The sequence below is a fragment of the Salvia hispanica genome, chromosome 2 (genome assembly GCF_029641045.1).
Source record: "Salvia hispanica isolate PSC_SH4W2 chromosome 2, Shi_PSC_v1, whole genome shotgun sequence".
In the NCBI taxonomy this organism is placed as follows: Eukaryota; Viridiplantae; Streptophyta; class Magnoliopsida; order Lamiales; family Lamiaceae; genus Salvia; species Salvia hispanica.
The window spans coordinates 14002351-14018072 of record NC_142693.1 but is presented as its reverse complement, the minus strand read 5'-3'; the positions used below and the strand labels follow the sequence as shown (position 1 = coordinate 14018072).

The 15722-nt window shown below is 36.5% G+C and overlaps 1 protein-coding gene across 2 annotated transcripts; it reads left to right on the top strand.

The window, feature by feature from the left end:
* Positions 1 to 9238: 9238 nt before the first annotated feature.
* Positions 9239 to 14761, top strand: LOC148931617 (uncharacterized). Of its 2 annotated transcripts, none has more exons than XM_089065396.1 (12): positions 9239 to 9952; positions 10221 to 10363; positions 10443 to 10625; positions 10705 to 10795; positions 10878 to 11010; positions 12553 to 12623; positions 12697 to 12790; positions 13553 to 13907; positions 14103 to 14200; positions 14284 to 14370; positions 14438 to 14498; positions 14610 to 14761. In XM_089065396.1, the coding sequence occupies exons 1-8, from the start codon at positions 9881 to 9883 to the stop codon at positions 13633 to 13635; spliced, it is 870 nt and encodes a 289-aa protein (XP_088921522.1). In that variant the 5' UTR covers positions 9239 to 9880; the 3' UTR covers positions 13636 to 13907; positions 14103 to 14200; positions 14284 to 14370; positions 14438 to 14498; positions 14610 to 14761. The 2 variants fall into 2 exon arrangements, with proteins under 2 accessions (XP_088921522.1, XP_088921523.1); XM_089065397.1 differs by having other exon boundaries at positions 13536 to 13907.
* Positions 14762 to 15722: the final 961 nt, after the last annotated feature.

Below are 15722 nucleotides of genomic sequence, written 5' to 3'. Positions count from 1 at the left end.
TACAAGCAGGCATCAAAGGTACTCCTAATAAAGCCTAACTTCTGTATGCATGCATTAAACTTAATATTCCACTGCCTAGGAGATTGTTTAAGACCATACAGAGCCTTTTTAAGCAAACACACATGATTGGGAAAGTTTGGATCCACAAATCCCTCTGGTTGTTTCATGTATATGGGTTTATCCAAGTCACCATGAAGAAAAGCAGTTTTGACATCCATTTGCTTTAATTCCCAATTAAAATGAGCACATAAGGCAAGCATCACTCTTACAGTAGTAAACTTAACCACACGAGCAAAAATTTCTGTATAATCAATCCCCTCTTGCTGAGTAAAACCTTTGGCAACCAACCTAGCCTTGTACCTCAACCCCTCAATCTCATCTTTCAATTTAAACAGCCACCTGCAATCAACTACAGAGGCACCAGGGGGCAGAGGCACAAGGATCCAAGTATTATTGACAAATAGGGAGTGGATTTCCTCTTGCATAGCTTTAAACCATAAATCCCAGTACTTGGACTTTTGAGCCTGCTTAAAGGCTTGAGGCTCATTTCCATCAGATTCAAACACATTGAAAGCTAGGGTAACTAAATTCACATAAGAACCAAATCTATCAGGGGCTTTACCAACCCTTCTTGCTCTATCCCTAGTTAACTGATAATTGTGTAAATCTGGATTATTACTGGGTTGTGGCTCATCATTAAAAACATTTTCATGGTCAGGGTCTTGGTTTTCTAGAGGCTCAGGGGGTATAGGATCTGGGTTGATAGGGGAAGAGTTCCACACCTGCTCCACCTCAGTGGAAGCATCACTGCCCTTGGACTCCACCTCACTTGAGGGCCACTCCTCAGATTGCTCCACCTCACTAAGAGGTTCACCATCTGAGGATGGAGAAGCAGGGGACTTGGGGACACCACAGGGGAAGTCATCTTCATTGAAGATAACATCCCTACTGACCACAACCTTGAAACCAGGTTCATCCCTAACCCACACCCTATAACCCTTAACATCATCTGGATAGCCAACAAAAACACCCTTCCTAGACCTTGGATCTAACTTGTCAGTTTTTGAATGAATAAAAGCACTACACCCAAACACCCTTAGGTGTGACAGATTGGGTTTTCTTCCAGTGAAAACATGCTCAGGGCATCTGCCCTTAAGAGGAACAGAAGGGGACCTATTTATCAAATAACAAGCAGTGTAAAGGGCTTCACCCCAAAACCTTTTTGACAAACCACTTTTGGACAGGAGACACCTAACCTTTTCAAGTAAAGTCCTATTCATCCTCTCAGCAACACCATTTTGCTGAGGGGTGTAAGGAGTAGTTTTGTGTCTCCTAATTCCAGATTTTTGACACAAAGAATCCATTTGAGCATTGCAAAATTCAAGGCCATTATCTGTCCTAATGGTCTTGATACATTTTCCAGTTTGATTTTCAATTAAAACTCTCCAATTTGAAAAGGTTTGAAAAACATCAGACTTATGTTTTAAAAGAAAACACCAAACTTTTCTTGAAAAATCATCCACAATGGATAGAAAATACACAGATCCAGAGTGGGTAGAGACAGAGGTAGGGCCCCAAACATCCATGTGCAAGTACTCTAAGACAACTTGGCTAACATTTTCAGTCACAGGGGTGGGAAAAGACACCCTATGCTGTTTTCCCATAACACAAGTTTCACAAAAGGGAAGCTCATTTTTGAAATCCAACTCACTCAAAATATCAGAGTTTTTCAAAAGTTTTAACCCCTTCTGACTCATGTGCCCTAGTCTATTATGCCACAGTAAAGCCTTATCCATTTTAACCAGATTTACACTATGATCATAACTAGTTAGAGGCTTAGCAGTACACACATACAGATTACACTTTTTCACAGCTTTAAACAGGCACATCACACCCTTACAGATCTTCATAGTACCCTGCCCCCACTTACCCTCAAAACCCTCAGATTCAAGACAAGAGCAAGATAGCAGATTGTAATTCAGATCAGGCACATATCTCACATTTTTCAAAGGCAGCAAGTATCCATTCTCAAACTTTAAAAGCACAGTACCAATGCCAAGAATTTTACACTTCTTGTCATTAGCCATAGACACAAAAGCATTTTCCACAGGTTTGAGAGAAGTAAAAGCATCTTTGAAAGGACATATGTGAAAAGTGCATCCAGAATCAATTAGCCAGTCATATTTGGTGAAGAAACACTCAGAGGCAGAGTTTACAGAAAACACATCATGGTTCATAAAACAAACACCATCTGCACCATCATCCCTGGCCAGATTTGCAACAGACTCCAACTGGTTATTACCATGTGGATTCTTACCTTTCTTGGGTCTAGTACATTCTGCCTTGTAATGACCCACTTCCCCACAATTAAAACATTTTCTTTTAAACTTAGGGTCTTTACTTTTAGACCTAGACCTGCCTCTGTTTGACTTCTTACCATTCCCAGAGGAATTACTGCCATCCCCTCTAGATTTAGACCTCCCTCTCACATTCAAAGCCTTAGTTTGAGAAGATTTAGGGTTAAAGTTTTCTTTAAGTTCCAATTCTTTTGACTTTAAAGAACTGATTATCATGTCTAGAGGGGCACTATCCCTTCCATACTTTATAGTTGCCTTAACATCACCATAAGTATCAGGGATAGCATTCATGAGGGCTATGCTGGTATACTCATCAATGTTTTTATCTCCAGACCTTTTAATGTCCTGGACCAGTTTTTGAAAAATATCAATATTATCATCTATGTCCTTTGAAAGATCCAATTTAAACTTAAAAAGCTTTTCCAGGAGATACATCCTGGAGGACATAGAAGTTTCAGTATAGAGAGTATCCAGCTTAGTCCACATCTCACTGGCAGATTCAATAGCCCCAACCTTTCTGATCACAGAGTCAGAGAGGTTGAGGATAATTGAAGACCTAGCTAATTCATTCATTTCAGTCTTTTTCTCAGCAGACATATTTTTAGGAAGAACCCCTTCAATAGCTTTGAAAACCTTTTGCTGAATCAGAACACATTTAACCTTTTGTTTCCATATAACAAAATCATTTTTTCCATTGAAGGGGTCAATGCCAATTGGCTGAGTCATTTTGAGAAAGATTTTAACACACACAAAAGAACTCAACACTCCAAGGGCAAAGCAAGCAACTCTGCTTTCACAGATAGTAGATTTAAACAAATAACAGTCAAGGAATCCACTAGGAACACAGATGCAGAGATTTTTCATGCAATAATCACAGATGCAGCTAGCAGCAAGCACACCACAGGCAACACAACTCAAGGTGATCCCAGACACACAAAGATCAAGTCTAGGTGAGTTCCTCCCTATCTGTCACGTGTACCCCGGCAAGAGGATTTCCCAGTTCACAATCACCCAATATATGGGGGCGCAGGGGGTCACTCAAGGCGGTTAAGGCACAGGGTGGATAGGTAATTTACTCAAGACACAGAAGCAAAGGTTCTGAGATACACACCTTGAGAAAGAAAAGAAAAAACAAGCAAGAAAGCTAAAAGCACCAAGATCATGCAGGAAGACAAGAGCACAGAGCCTAGACCGCAGCCAGCGGTTACTACCAGCAACAAAAGCCCAAGCCTAGGGTTCTAAGAAAGCAGAAAAGAGAGGTTTTAGCCAATTTACCAGAGCGGTTACCCTTCGTTAAGGTGTAACCGTCTTACCTCAGGGCCTATACCGGAGGCCGAGCTTTACTCTGACGAGCCCACCTCCTTAAATTTGCGACCCGGCGCGCCCAAGTGATCCCCCCGTGGCTCTGATACCACTGTAGGGATCAGACCACTCGGGATTCGCTAATTACCGGGACCTCTTTTTATTGATTGGTTCTGAGATGGCTAGTCTCTGAGATACAAGCCAAATACAACAGTGGTATCTTGATTACACGCTAAGTAATTATGTTACAAGCAGAAACCCTAGACTACGCTTAAGAACTCCTAGGTTCTTGATAGTCCATCTTTTCTGGTTGTACCTGCACACTTAGTAGATGAGTTAGTCACACAAGAGATTGATCCCGAAGGATCTGAACACAAAAGAGACTAAGTCAGAGAATCGGGCCACGAGTGGCTCAGGTCACAGCAGTGACTGCACTAGGCCTCAGACCTCCCCAATCCTCACAGCAAGTCACAAAGGAGAGCACCGTTGAACGAACTCAAACCATAGATCAGTGAAACCCTAGATCTCACCGGTCAACGTACACCACGGCCGTCTCACACTCAGACTCACTAACACAGCCCCAGAACACAGCCAAGAACACAAGAACCCTTTCCACACACTCCAAGCACTTCGGGATTGGTTACAGACAGAAGACCAAATCCTAGAATGAGAAGGAAACCGAAGAAGTTGCCTAACACTCAATCTACACCGATAGAACTCTTAGAAACTGAGTATCATCAGTGGAACTGAAAGCTCGAAGAAGAACTCCGGCTAGTTATGCCGGAAAACTAGAGAGAAGGGAGTGAGACGGCGGTTTCTGAAAGCAAGAAAGAGAGAGAGAGATTGTATCTGAATGAGAGAAGTCTAACAGGCTTCTCTCACTTAACAAACACAACACACATCCAACGGCTGGGAGCCAGGATCCGAGTGGAGGTGCCAGGTGTCACACATCCAGCTGCTCTGGATAAGTAAACGGGCCAGGCTCGATTTGGGCCAACAATTAATCACATGGGCTTGGCATAAACCTAGCCCAAACAATTAATAAGGAAAGCCCAAAGCAAGGAGTCCAAAATTCAACAATCATAAACCCTAATTTTGATAAATTAGGGAAAATCTACACAAATTAAGCAATAAAAGATGAATGTAGCCAAATTGAAGAACAATTACTGGAAGATGTTTGCAAACCATTGAAATTCGCCGGAAAAAGCTGGAAATCGCCGGTTGAAAATGTTGAAATTCGCCGCTGCTCCTCTGCCCGATTTAGAAGTGTTCTGTTCTGTTCTGCTGCCTCTGCCCGTCTTTTAAACCCGACCAAAGACGCATAATGTTTATGCGTTATTACGCAAAGACGCATAAGTGTTATGCGTCACTGTAAAACGCAATATTCTTATGCGTTTCATCTGTAGAGACGCATCAGTGTTATGCGTCGCTGCGTAAAAACGCACAACGCTTATACGTTTCATTAACAGTGACGCATAATGCTTATGCGTCACTCCCTGAGTTGGAATAAATCTATTCCTCTTTATTAAGATGGAATGCAATTAGCTTCCTAGAACAAAAGAAGAATTTTCCCTGTTTCGTAGTGAACTTGAATGAAATGTGATCGTTTCAAAAATATGTGATCATTGACTGCTACACATATATTCGTGTAGCTGATAATGCCCAACCATTCCTATTAGTCTATCACCCATTTTGCACATGTTGAAACAAAAGGGAGAGTGGTAGATTTTGGAGAAGTCATCTGCAACACTATTCCACATTATTCCACTATTCATACACTATTTCATACTCCCTCCGTCCCAAGATAAGTAACTTGTATTCCTTTTTGGAGTGTCGCACTATAAGTGACCTATTTCCATTTTTAGCAAAAAATTATCTCTCTTACTTTATTCTCCACCTACTTTATTCTCTCTTCTCTCCTCTATTTTTTCCTCTCTCATACTTTACTCTCTCCACTTTAACTTATTTAATACCATTCCTTAAATTCCGTGCCAAAAAAAGTAGGTCACTTATCTTGGGACGGATGAAGTATTCATTATACCTTTTGACCGTGTACAATTTATTGACTTGTCCCATCATTTGCAGGAGCATGCTTTGGGGATTGGAGTTTCTTGAAAAATGGAGCACTAGCTTTCTAGAAAAGCCACAACTCTTGTAACACTTGGATCATTTCCCATTGTAGAGAAATGACTCTATTTTATAAATAGACATTTAACATCTATTTGAGCTATAATTGTATTCAGACAATTATTCACTAAATTGTAATTTCTTTGCACGACAAACTCGTTAAGCATAATTACTCTTTTTTTTTACAGTGATCACTTGGTTAATAAAACCCCAAAGGAATTATAGCAACAAAAGATAGTAGTTTAAAGTACTACTCACTTTAATATAAGCATTTACTTGATAAACGAACATATTGACAAACGTCAAATGTCATTAATAGATATTAATGATGGACTGTGACTAATTATCAAATGATTATCTATTCAGGATTGGTTGTGAGATTCAATCTCAGAAACCAAATATAATATATATACTCCTGCAAACCGAACCACTGCTAAAAATAGGAGTATATAATATCAGTAACAAATGCCGAGGGCCTACCAGATTCCACTGCTGTCTGTAGTACATGCTTTATATATTTGAGGCATACTATGTGACAGAGGCATAGAAATTATTTATTTATTTTAGAAGTGAACTTATAATCTTTATATTACTACCTCCGATCCATAGTAATAGAGTCATTTTGCCATTTTAGTACGTTCCATAGTAATAGAGTCATTTCCCTTATAAGTAAAAGTCAACACATTTTTCCACACCTATTTTACTCCCTCTTACTTTTTCTCTCTTCATTTCTCTGTCTTTTTCATTTTCCAATTTATTCTCCTTTACTTAACTCAGAGCATTCCCAATGGTCCGGCGATAACACTCAGCGATTTTTCGCCGAAAATCGCCGAGTTATCGCCGACCGTTGGGAGTGTTTCGGCGTTTTTTCGGCATTAATTCTACCGAATTAACGCCAACTCCCGTTTCATCGCTGATTTATCGCCGAATCATCGGCGCCCACTGTAGGCGCGATTTGACGATTTTTCGGCGTTTTTTTTTTTTGTAGTTTTTTTTTTCTCGTTATATTATATTTTCCAATGATTAATACAACGATGAATTGTTCATTATAAATCTATTTATTAAACACATTTGTAGGGAAAATGAAACAATATTAGTGATGATGTAAAAATGAAATGTTGAGTTAGGGAAAAATAAGGGAGAAACCATTGGAGCAGTTGGCTAAAAGTTGGCTAAAAACTGGGGATAAATTTTGGTGCTGATGTGGCGCTGATGTGGCAGGAGTTAGGGAGAAATAAGGGAGTTTTTAGGGAGAGTATTGGGAATGCTCTCACCTAACACAATTTTCTTTATCTCCGTGCCGAAAAAAAATGCCTCCATTACTATGGAACGAAGGGAGTATTATTTAGCTTATTTTATGATTATTGTTATAGTTGTTTGTAGGGGTGTCAAAATGGATATCGGATATTGAATACCCGATATCCAAACCCGAAATATCGGGTAATTGGATATCCGATATCCGATTTTTCGGGTTTCGGGATCGGGTTCGGGTATAAGATTTTTGGATTATCGGGTATCGGGTTACCCGATATCCGATCGGGTATGCCCAAATTACCCGAATTACCCGATTTTTTTAATATTTAATTAATCTAATAAATTAAATATTCATTCTTTTATTTTAAAAAATTAAATAATTAAATATACTCTCAAAATCCTTCACTTTTAAGTCAAATTTAGGATTAATATTTGAATTGTGATGTTTATTATGGATGAATAATGAATGTTATAACTTATGAATTTTTAATTTTCTTAAAAAATAATAAAAATAAAATATAAAATCGGGATTGGATACCCGATTTATCGGGACTGGATACCCGAGTCGGGTATTTGGATACCCGAAATTATTTTCGGATCGGATATCGGATATTAGATTTTGGGAAATTCGGGATCGGATATCTGAAATTTTCTGATCGAGTATCTGTGGATACCCGATTTGACAGGCCTAGTTGTTTGGCTTTTATTTATTTCGTAGCGTTAGGATTTTATTTGTTCCTAATTTATAAAAAATCTTTTACACATATTATAAATATGTGTTGAGTCTTTTATTATGATTAAGAATAATGAATTAAATAAAACATTCATTCTCTCTTTGAGAAACCATATTAATTATGAATTACTAATACCTATTAATATGCTACATGAATAGATATGTGGTGAAATAATAGATATACATACTGCAAGACCAATTTGATTAACTGTTACAACGGAACATGAGACTGTAAACGCATAAGGAGCCATGACTTGTGTAAGTTGCTGAGTAATAGTACTACTTGGAAAGTACCAAAATCTTTATGTCAAAAAGAATCAGAAACAATATGGGGTTATTCTCTCTTTTTCTCTCTGTTCTTTTCCAGCGCTAATCACATGTACTCTATCACACCCGGAGCATATAACATTTTAATGATATAAAATATTAACTGCATTACAAAAAATGGAATTTTCAAATATGGGATTCAATCCTGGAGTGATGCATTTGTCGTAGGTCTCCATACTCATGTTCTCAGTTTAAATAGGGATTCTCATTTGAATCTCTTCACCCACACACACCCACATACCATATGTATCATTTCCTAGTTATCTTTCGCAATCTAAGTATTTTTCGCTTATTCAAAAATGAAGAGTATTATCGGTTGCAATTATGACAACTCGATGTTACTTTTATAGACGATGGCGACACTAGTTATAACAACAATTGCCATATATATAATTTCTTATTTATATCTCTCGCAATTCTATACTATTATATACTGGAGTAGTTTTTTTTGCTTATTTGAAAAGGAAGAGCATTACAGGTTGCAGTTATGACAATTCGTTGTTGCTTTTATGACAATGTCAACCATAGTTATAACAACAATTACCATATGTATCATTGCACAATTAGCGTACACATCGTTCAATATATTGTAAAAATATAGATTTACATGTCCTATACTTTATCCAGTGTGTTTATAGTCGTTCAAATTTTTTTTGTCAAATAACCTTAACAACTACTTAACAAAGAATGGTTCATTTTAATTTTAGTTATTTAATTTTAAAATTTTGCTCACGTAATTTATAATTTTAAGATTTTAATTACGCATATTTTTTATTTTACATGATCTTAGAATTTTAATGTAATTTTATTTTAATTATACTCCATACGTCCCAACTTAAGAGTCCATTTTTGCTATTTCCGTCCGTCCAAAATAGTCATATTTTACTTTTACCATAAATGGTAAGTAGGCTCAACATTCCACCAACTTATTTCACTCACATTTTATTATAAAAAAATTATATATAAGTGAAACTCATATTCCACTAACTTATTAAACCTACTTTTCTTTCCATTTCTTAAAACCTGTGCCCTGACTAATTAGGACTCTTATGTTAGGACGGAGAGAGTATAATTTAACTACATAGTACAACTGCAAATTAAGTGAAACATGAATGATAAAATTAAAAAAATTGAAAAAATGAATTGAGAAGTGGTGATCCATTATCGTTGGTGGAATTATAGAGTGTTTTTTTGTTTAAAAGTCGATGCAGAGTCAGACATTCATTTATTAGATGAAAATTGCTTGAATTGTTCTTCGATTGTCACTTCCAATACCCTTTATTTACACCCAACGATGATAAATTGATAATAGTACTAATTTAAATTGGGTTAGGAACGGGAGTTATAGGATTTAAGCTTAATAAGTACCATTAGAGCCATTACGTCACTAAAACACCGTAATACTACTAATAAAGTTATTAATATCGTGTAAATGAGAATGAAGTGAATATAGAAATTATTTTGTGTTAATAGTTAATTTTATATATAGTGTCTGTTTACAGATCAATCCTACACACACAACAGAGCTGAGATAGAAAGACAACCATTTCTCATGAATGCGGAAAAGGGAATCAGCAAAGAAAATTTAATTCAGATGAATTCGAAAGATTCTAGGGCAAAATTTCCCAAATTTGCCAATATAAGTATAGAAAACTGTCGCCGCTGCTCATTCCGAAACCATCAAAATTCTCCACCCACAGCGCCGGCGAGTTAAGATTTCAGAAGAAGGAAAACATAATTAACATCCGTGTCATTCAGGAAGGGAAGAGGCCTTCAACCCATGGGTGTACTTACCAATGCAGCAAAAGCGACTGCCGAGATGCCAACTGCTGAGGGTTCAGATAATGGAAAGGTTGGTAATGTTATGAATTGGTCTCTAGGTATTCATAAACATTCTCAATGCTTATTGTATTCATGTAAGATAGTGATTTCTGATTTACTTTTTCATATTGCTTTGAAATCATCTAGATTTTCATGATTAGTCCGTTCTTTTGTTTGAAATGTTTTCTCGTTAGTAATCACTATTTCCAATTAGCATCTCTGGTATTATATAGTTACAAATACCTTTATCACTGTGGCTTTACTTATCTTTATGGTTTGCTTCGTCTAATGAGCAACAGATCCTAAAATTGAAAGATGGGGAAGCATTATGCGTCCTCCGAGATATATTTCATGGGCGAACTGCAAAGCATGGAAGATCATGTCCGGCTGTCCTGTTTCATGTACACCTGCTATCAGTAATTAATGAGGAAGAGGGAGAGAAGTATGTCCCTTGATTTAGTAACAATTGACAAGTCAGAATTTATTATGCTGGAATAAATGCTTTTCCATTTTGTGTATAGGGTTGCGAAGCCGAATCCGAGCTCGTGGTTCAGTGTGCTAGAGAAATACTTTGCTGAATCTGAACATGTTCTTAAAATGTTGGGGAAGCATTACTTAGAGAAGGCTGCCGACCATGACGCTTTAAATGCTTCAGAAATGCTTAGGGTCTTAAATCTACTATGCATTCATGCTCTTGGCACGAAGTAAGAATCTTTCTGTTTTATGTTATACATGCCACTCCCTCTTTAATTCTCACCTTGATTGATTTTCTTTTATTCACAGAAAGCTAAGAAATTGGATAAAACACCAAAAAACACAATTTGACCAAAAGGCAGAAGAAGCTATACATAAGGTTTTTGAAGCAAAAGGCGAGGTATTTAAACATTGTCATCAGTAAACACACCAGCTGTGAAACTAGACTTATGTCAGATTTCTTCCTCTTCTCTTTGAAGCAGAAAATAAAAGAGGACGCTGCCAAAGCTATTGATGCTAGGGATGGGGAGCTGGAAGCAATTGTTTCTCTTAATAGATCTGCTGCAGAGCAAGCTCATGGAAAGCTGCTCGAGTCAGAGGCAATGCTTTTGAAGCGTAAGTTCTGTAATATTTTTACTAATTTTTATTGTTAAATAAGGGTCCGTGTTTGTGTGTCTGTGTGAAGAGATTCAAATGAGAATCCCTATTTAAATTGGGAACATGAGTACGGAGATCTACGACAAATGCATCACTCGGGATTGAATCCCATAGATGAAAATTCCATTTTTTGTAATGCCGTTAATTTCAAGGCGAATTTGTTGTATCATAATAATGAATAAATAAATAAATATTAAAGTTAGATGAAGTTTCATATATTTAAATAGATTTGATACAACTAATCTCTTATTATAATATACATAACTAAATTATCTTTATGTTAGTAATAAAATATTAAGAATGTTTTTTTAATTTTTTCTTGATAAAATAAACATTTTTAGAATGTAAAAAAATATATAAAAACTAAATTTTTAAATTAAATATTCATGATACAACTTGGATCCATCTTAAAATTTTTGTTCCATGTAATAATTTAATTATATATCCTACTAAAATACTCCATGACTAGAAATGGATGGGATGATGACATGAACACTCAAACTCATGATGATTTCTAAAACCCATGAGGCTACAAGAGGCATTTCAGCTGAGGGAGCACTATTTACACGTTCCTTGAATGCGTATTCGGAATTTGGAATATGCATTTCAAGAATGCGTCTCACTAGAAGTAAATACGCATTTGCCAAATGCGTTTTTTCCATATTTACAAGTAAAAAATTGTTCCCCTTCCGGAAATCTTTCACCCTAAATTACAAACAAGCCGCTGGTACCTGCACCTGAAAATGCATCCTTAATTGTGTTTTGGAATATGGCGTTCAGCTGAGGGAGCACTAATTAAGCGTTCCTTGAATGCGTATTTGGAGTATGACGAATCTGGAATACGCATTTAAAGAATGCGTTTCATTAGAAGTAAACGCATTTTCCAAATAAGTCGAGATTTCCATATTTATAAGTCAACAAAATATTCTTTTTTCAGAAATCTATGTTATATTTTTTCTCTAATTTACCAAATAAGTCGAGATTTCCCCTACCCTCATCTGATGCCCCGAATACCAGCAGCGGGTACCCATGTCCGATCGATGTGTGTACCACACCCACAATTTTTCTTGAAATAACCCTTTCTATCATTATTGAGACGATTAGTCCTGAAAATTACAGGTCAATTTCATGCATGCGAGCACTTTGGAATGTGCTGCATGAGAATTGTCTTAACATAATAGCTCTCCAGAAAGTTTGGTCTCCTATTGCTTGTATCCTCAACCTTGATTTTTCAGCTTGCCTATTAATCAATCTTTTGACCTTTTTATAAATTTCAATGCTGAGTGGGAGTCAAAACCACTTTAGTATTGTGTTGTGTAACATGTAACTAATATTTACTTTGCTTTGATTATCTCATAACCTCTCCAACTTGTCAGCAAAGTATGATTCTGGCATAATAAATTGCAATTGTAGCTTCAACTTTTGATAACACAGTTTATGAAATCTATGCGGGAACAAAAACTTGTCTAACCTTTTGATGCTATCTATCATTTAAATCAGTTCATCAGACAGCTGATGCTACAAGAGTAGAGCCCACTATTGTGCTGTTGAATCTGATGTACGGCATCAAGGTAAGTAACACGGAAAATGTTTTATTGTGTTATTTTCTATTGAGCATGGCTAACTATAATCTCCTACCGCTAGATGTTGGGAAAGAGGATACTCTTACGTTACTTGAAAAATGGTTTGCTCTCAGTGCGGAAGAAAAAGAAGAAATTGAGAAGAATATTACTACAAGGTAAACTAATTCTCATTCAAATTTTGTGGGTTTTTCCTAGTTGCATTTTTAAAATTATGGTCAGCACCACAGAACACTATTGGAAAACTTATAAGTACACAAGATGAATTCTGACAGTTGTGAATCTTAAAGATGCCTGGGGAGAATATGCTCTCATAGAAATTAGTATGCACTACAACAAAAAGAACGGCTAAGGACATTTTTAATACTAAGAAGGATGCTAATTTGTGTGACCAAACTAAAATTAAGAGACACAAATAGAAGAGTCCTAGAAAACAAAAGATTAAGATAATTTGCCCTCAACTTAGACACAGCTTCCTTTTGGGTCCTAAATTATGATAATTTTTAAAACATTTCAAACGATAGTAGCTGCGTTTCAATTTTTGTGTCCTTAAAAGATAAGTTTTTTTTGTAGTGAAGGAGTTACTCAGCTGTGGCTGTTATGACTGATAAATTGCTTAAATTATTCTTCGATTGTCATTGTCAATACCCTTAATTTTTTAGACTCAATTATGGAAATAGTACTAATTAAATTGGGTTAGTGAATGAGAATTATAAGATTTAAGTTTAATTAGTATCATTAGAGTCATTATTCACTAAAATACATTAATACTACTAATAAATTTAAAAATATGCGTATAATAATGAAGTCAATATAGAAATTATTAATTTAATTGTGTTAATAGTTAAATTTGAATGAATAAATTCAGTGTGATATATTATTACTGGACGCCTCTGTTTACAGATCATTCTTACCCACAGATAGAAAGACAACCATTTCTCATGAAGGCGGGAAAAGGAATTGGCAAAGAAAATTAAATGCAGATGACTTCGAAAGATTCTAGGGCAAAATTTCCCAATTCTGCCAATATAAGTATTGAGAACCGTCGCCGCTGCACATTACGAAACCATCAAAACCACAGTGCCTGCAAGTTCAGATTTAAGAATGAAGGAAAATTTCCGGTGTTGGATATCTGAATACTACACAGAAATGGCGGTTGAAGCATCCCTAGGTAATTCTGTGGCGTCTCCATCGGCAAAGAACGTTAAATCAACCAGAAAATCGGCTGCCAGTAGCCAAGTTAGTAATTCTGGTGACGGAGTATATTGCCATCAGGTAAGTCCTATTCATACCGAAAACTCCTGAATCCTGATTCATCTTTTTTATTTATAGTATTTCATTTAAGCTTGGATGGATCTGGTCATTGAGCTGCAGAATTTGACTTCACTCTTCAAATCATATAGTTGTGGACATGAATGTGCATAAACTGGTTTTCGTTTCTTTTTCTCACATGTAAACTCATTGCTGCAGTGTCGTCAAAAAACCAGGGCTCTTGCAGCAGCATGCAAGAATCTTGCGAAGAATAAACCCTGTTCAGTAAAGATGTGTTGCAGATGCCTATGGAACAGGTTCTAAACGTTTTCTTTTTACTAGGATTAGCTCTTGATTTAGGTACTCGAACTGGCAAGTGAACTGAAATTCTTGGATCCAGGTACGGTGAAAAGGTGGAGGAAGTAGCTAAGTTGGAGGATTGGAAGTGCCCGAAATGCAGGGGCATTTGCAACTGCAGTGTGTGCATGTGAGTTTTCTGACTTATTTATCCATGATAGTCTGGTGTTTTACTGTTTAACATCCGTGTCATTCAGGAAGAGAAGGGGCCTTCAACCCTTGGGTGTACTTACCAGGGCAGCAAAAGCGACTGGAAAGGTTGGTAATGCCATGAATGGGTCTCTGGAGAATGCTTAAAGATAACCGTTGCTGATTTTGTGATCTGCTGCATTATTTTTTATCTAATGTTGTGCTTCTGAAAATTAACAGGATGTATTATCTAGTAGAAAGAAAGGAAGAAAGGGAAGGAAAGTTTCGATGTAGATGATAATACCTCTTCGAAGAGAATGAAACTAGCCAAACATTCAAATTGTGTTGACTTGATAATTTTTGTAATATTTATACTACTTTTTATTGTTAAATACGGGTTCGTGTTTTTGTGTGTGTGTGGTAGAAGAGATTCAAATGAGAATACATATTTAAATTGAGAACATGAGCATGGAGATCGACGACAAATGCATCACTCCGGGATTGAATCCCATAGATGAAAATTCCATTTTTTGTAATGCAGTTAATATTACAAAGAATGTGGTGATTTATATTTTAAAATGTGGTGATTTATATCATTAAAATATTATTTGCTCTGGGTGGTGTTCTCTCATTCTTACATTAAATGTAATTCTCAATATGGAACCAACCCCTATATATGTAGAAAGCTAGAGAGTGATAGATTACATGTAATTGGCACTGGACCGAAAAAAAACAAAAGATAAAATAGAAAAATCTCTAATTGTAAGAGGTTCTAGTGAAACTTGTTAATCAGTTCCCCCCAATCTTAAATCGTAGATGAGAGAGAATTAGCAACAATAGAGAGTTTCAAGCCACTACAGCCACTGCACCTATTAAGAGATGTTGGCAATGGCATTGTCATTGAAACATGAGGTAGGGAGCTAAGGCTGGTAACATGGATACCCGCATACCCGCAGGTACCTGGCTTTTTTTCTCATTTAGAGCGAACATAAAATATGTACTCCCTTTGTCCATGGGCGGATCTACCTTGAGCAAAGGAGGTGCGAATGTCCCACCTCATATTTTCCAACACATGTATATATTACCTATTATAAGTTTATTTCTTTTATTCTCTCACTAGCATGCCCCTTCTCAAATTCTAAGAATTCTTTCAAACTCTTTGGACTTGTTGGTATTGTGAATTTAGTACTTCGAAGCTCACTAGAATGAGTTATCAATTAAAATCCATCCATAGCTTGGCTAAGTCACTACTGTTATCTATTTGATGCTTGCTGGCACTTAGGTCATCCTCTTTGTTTTGATTAAGGAATGGTATTTTTCTTTGATTTTTGTATACGGAGAAATCTAACTATT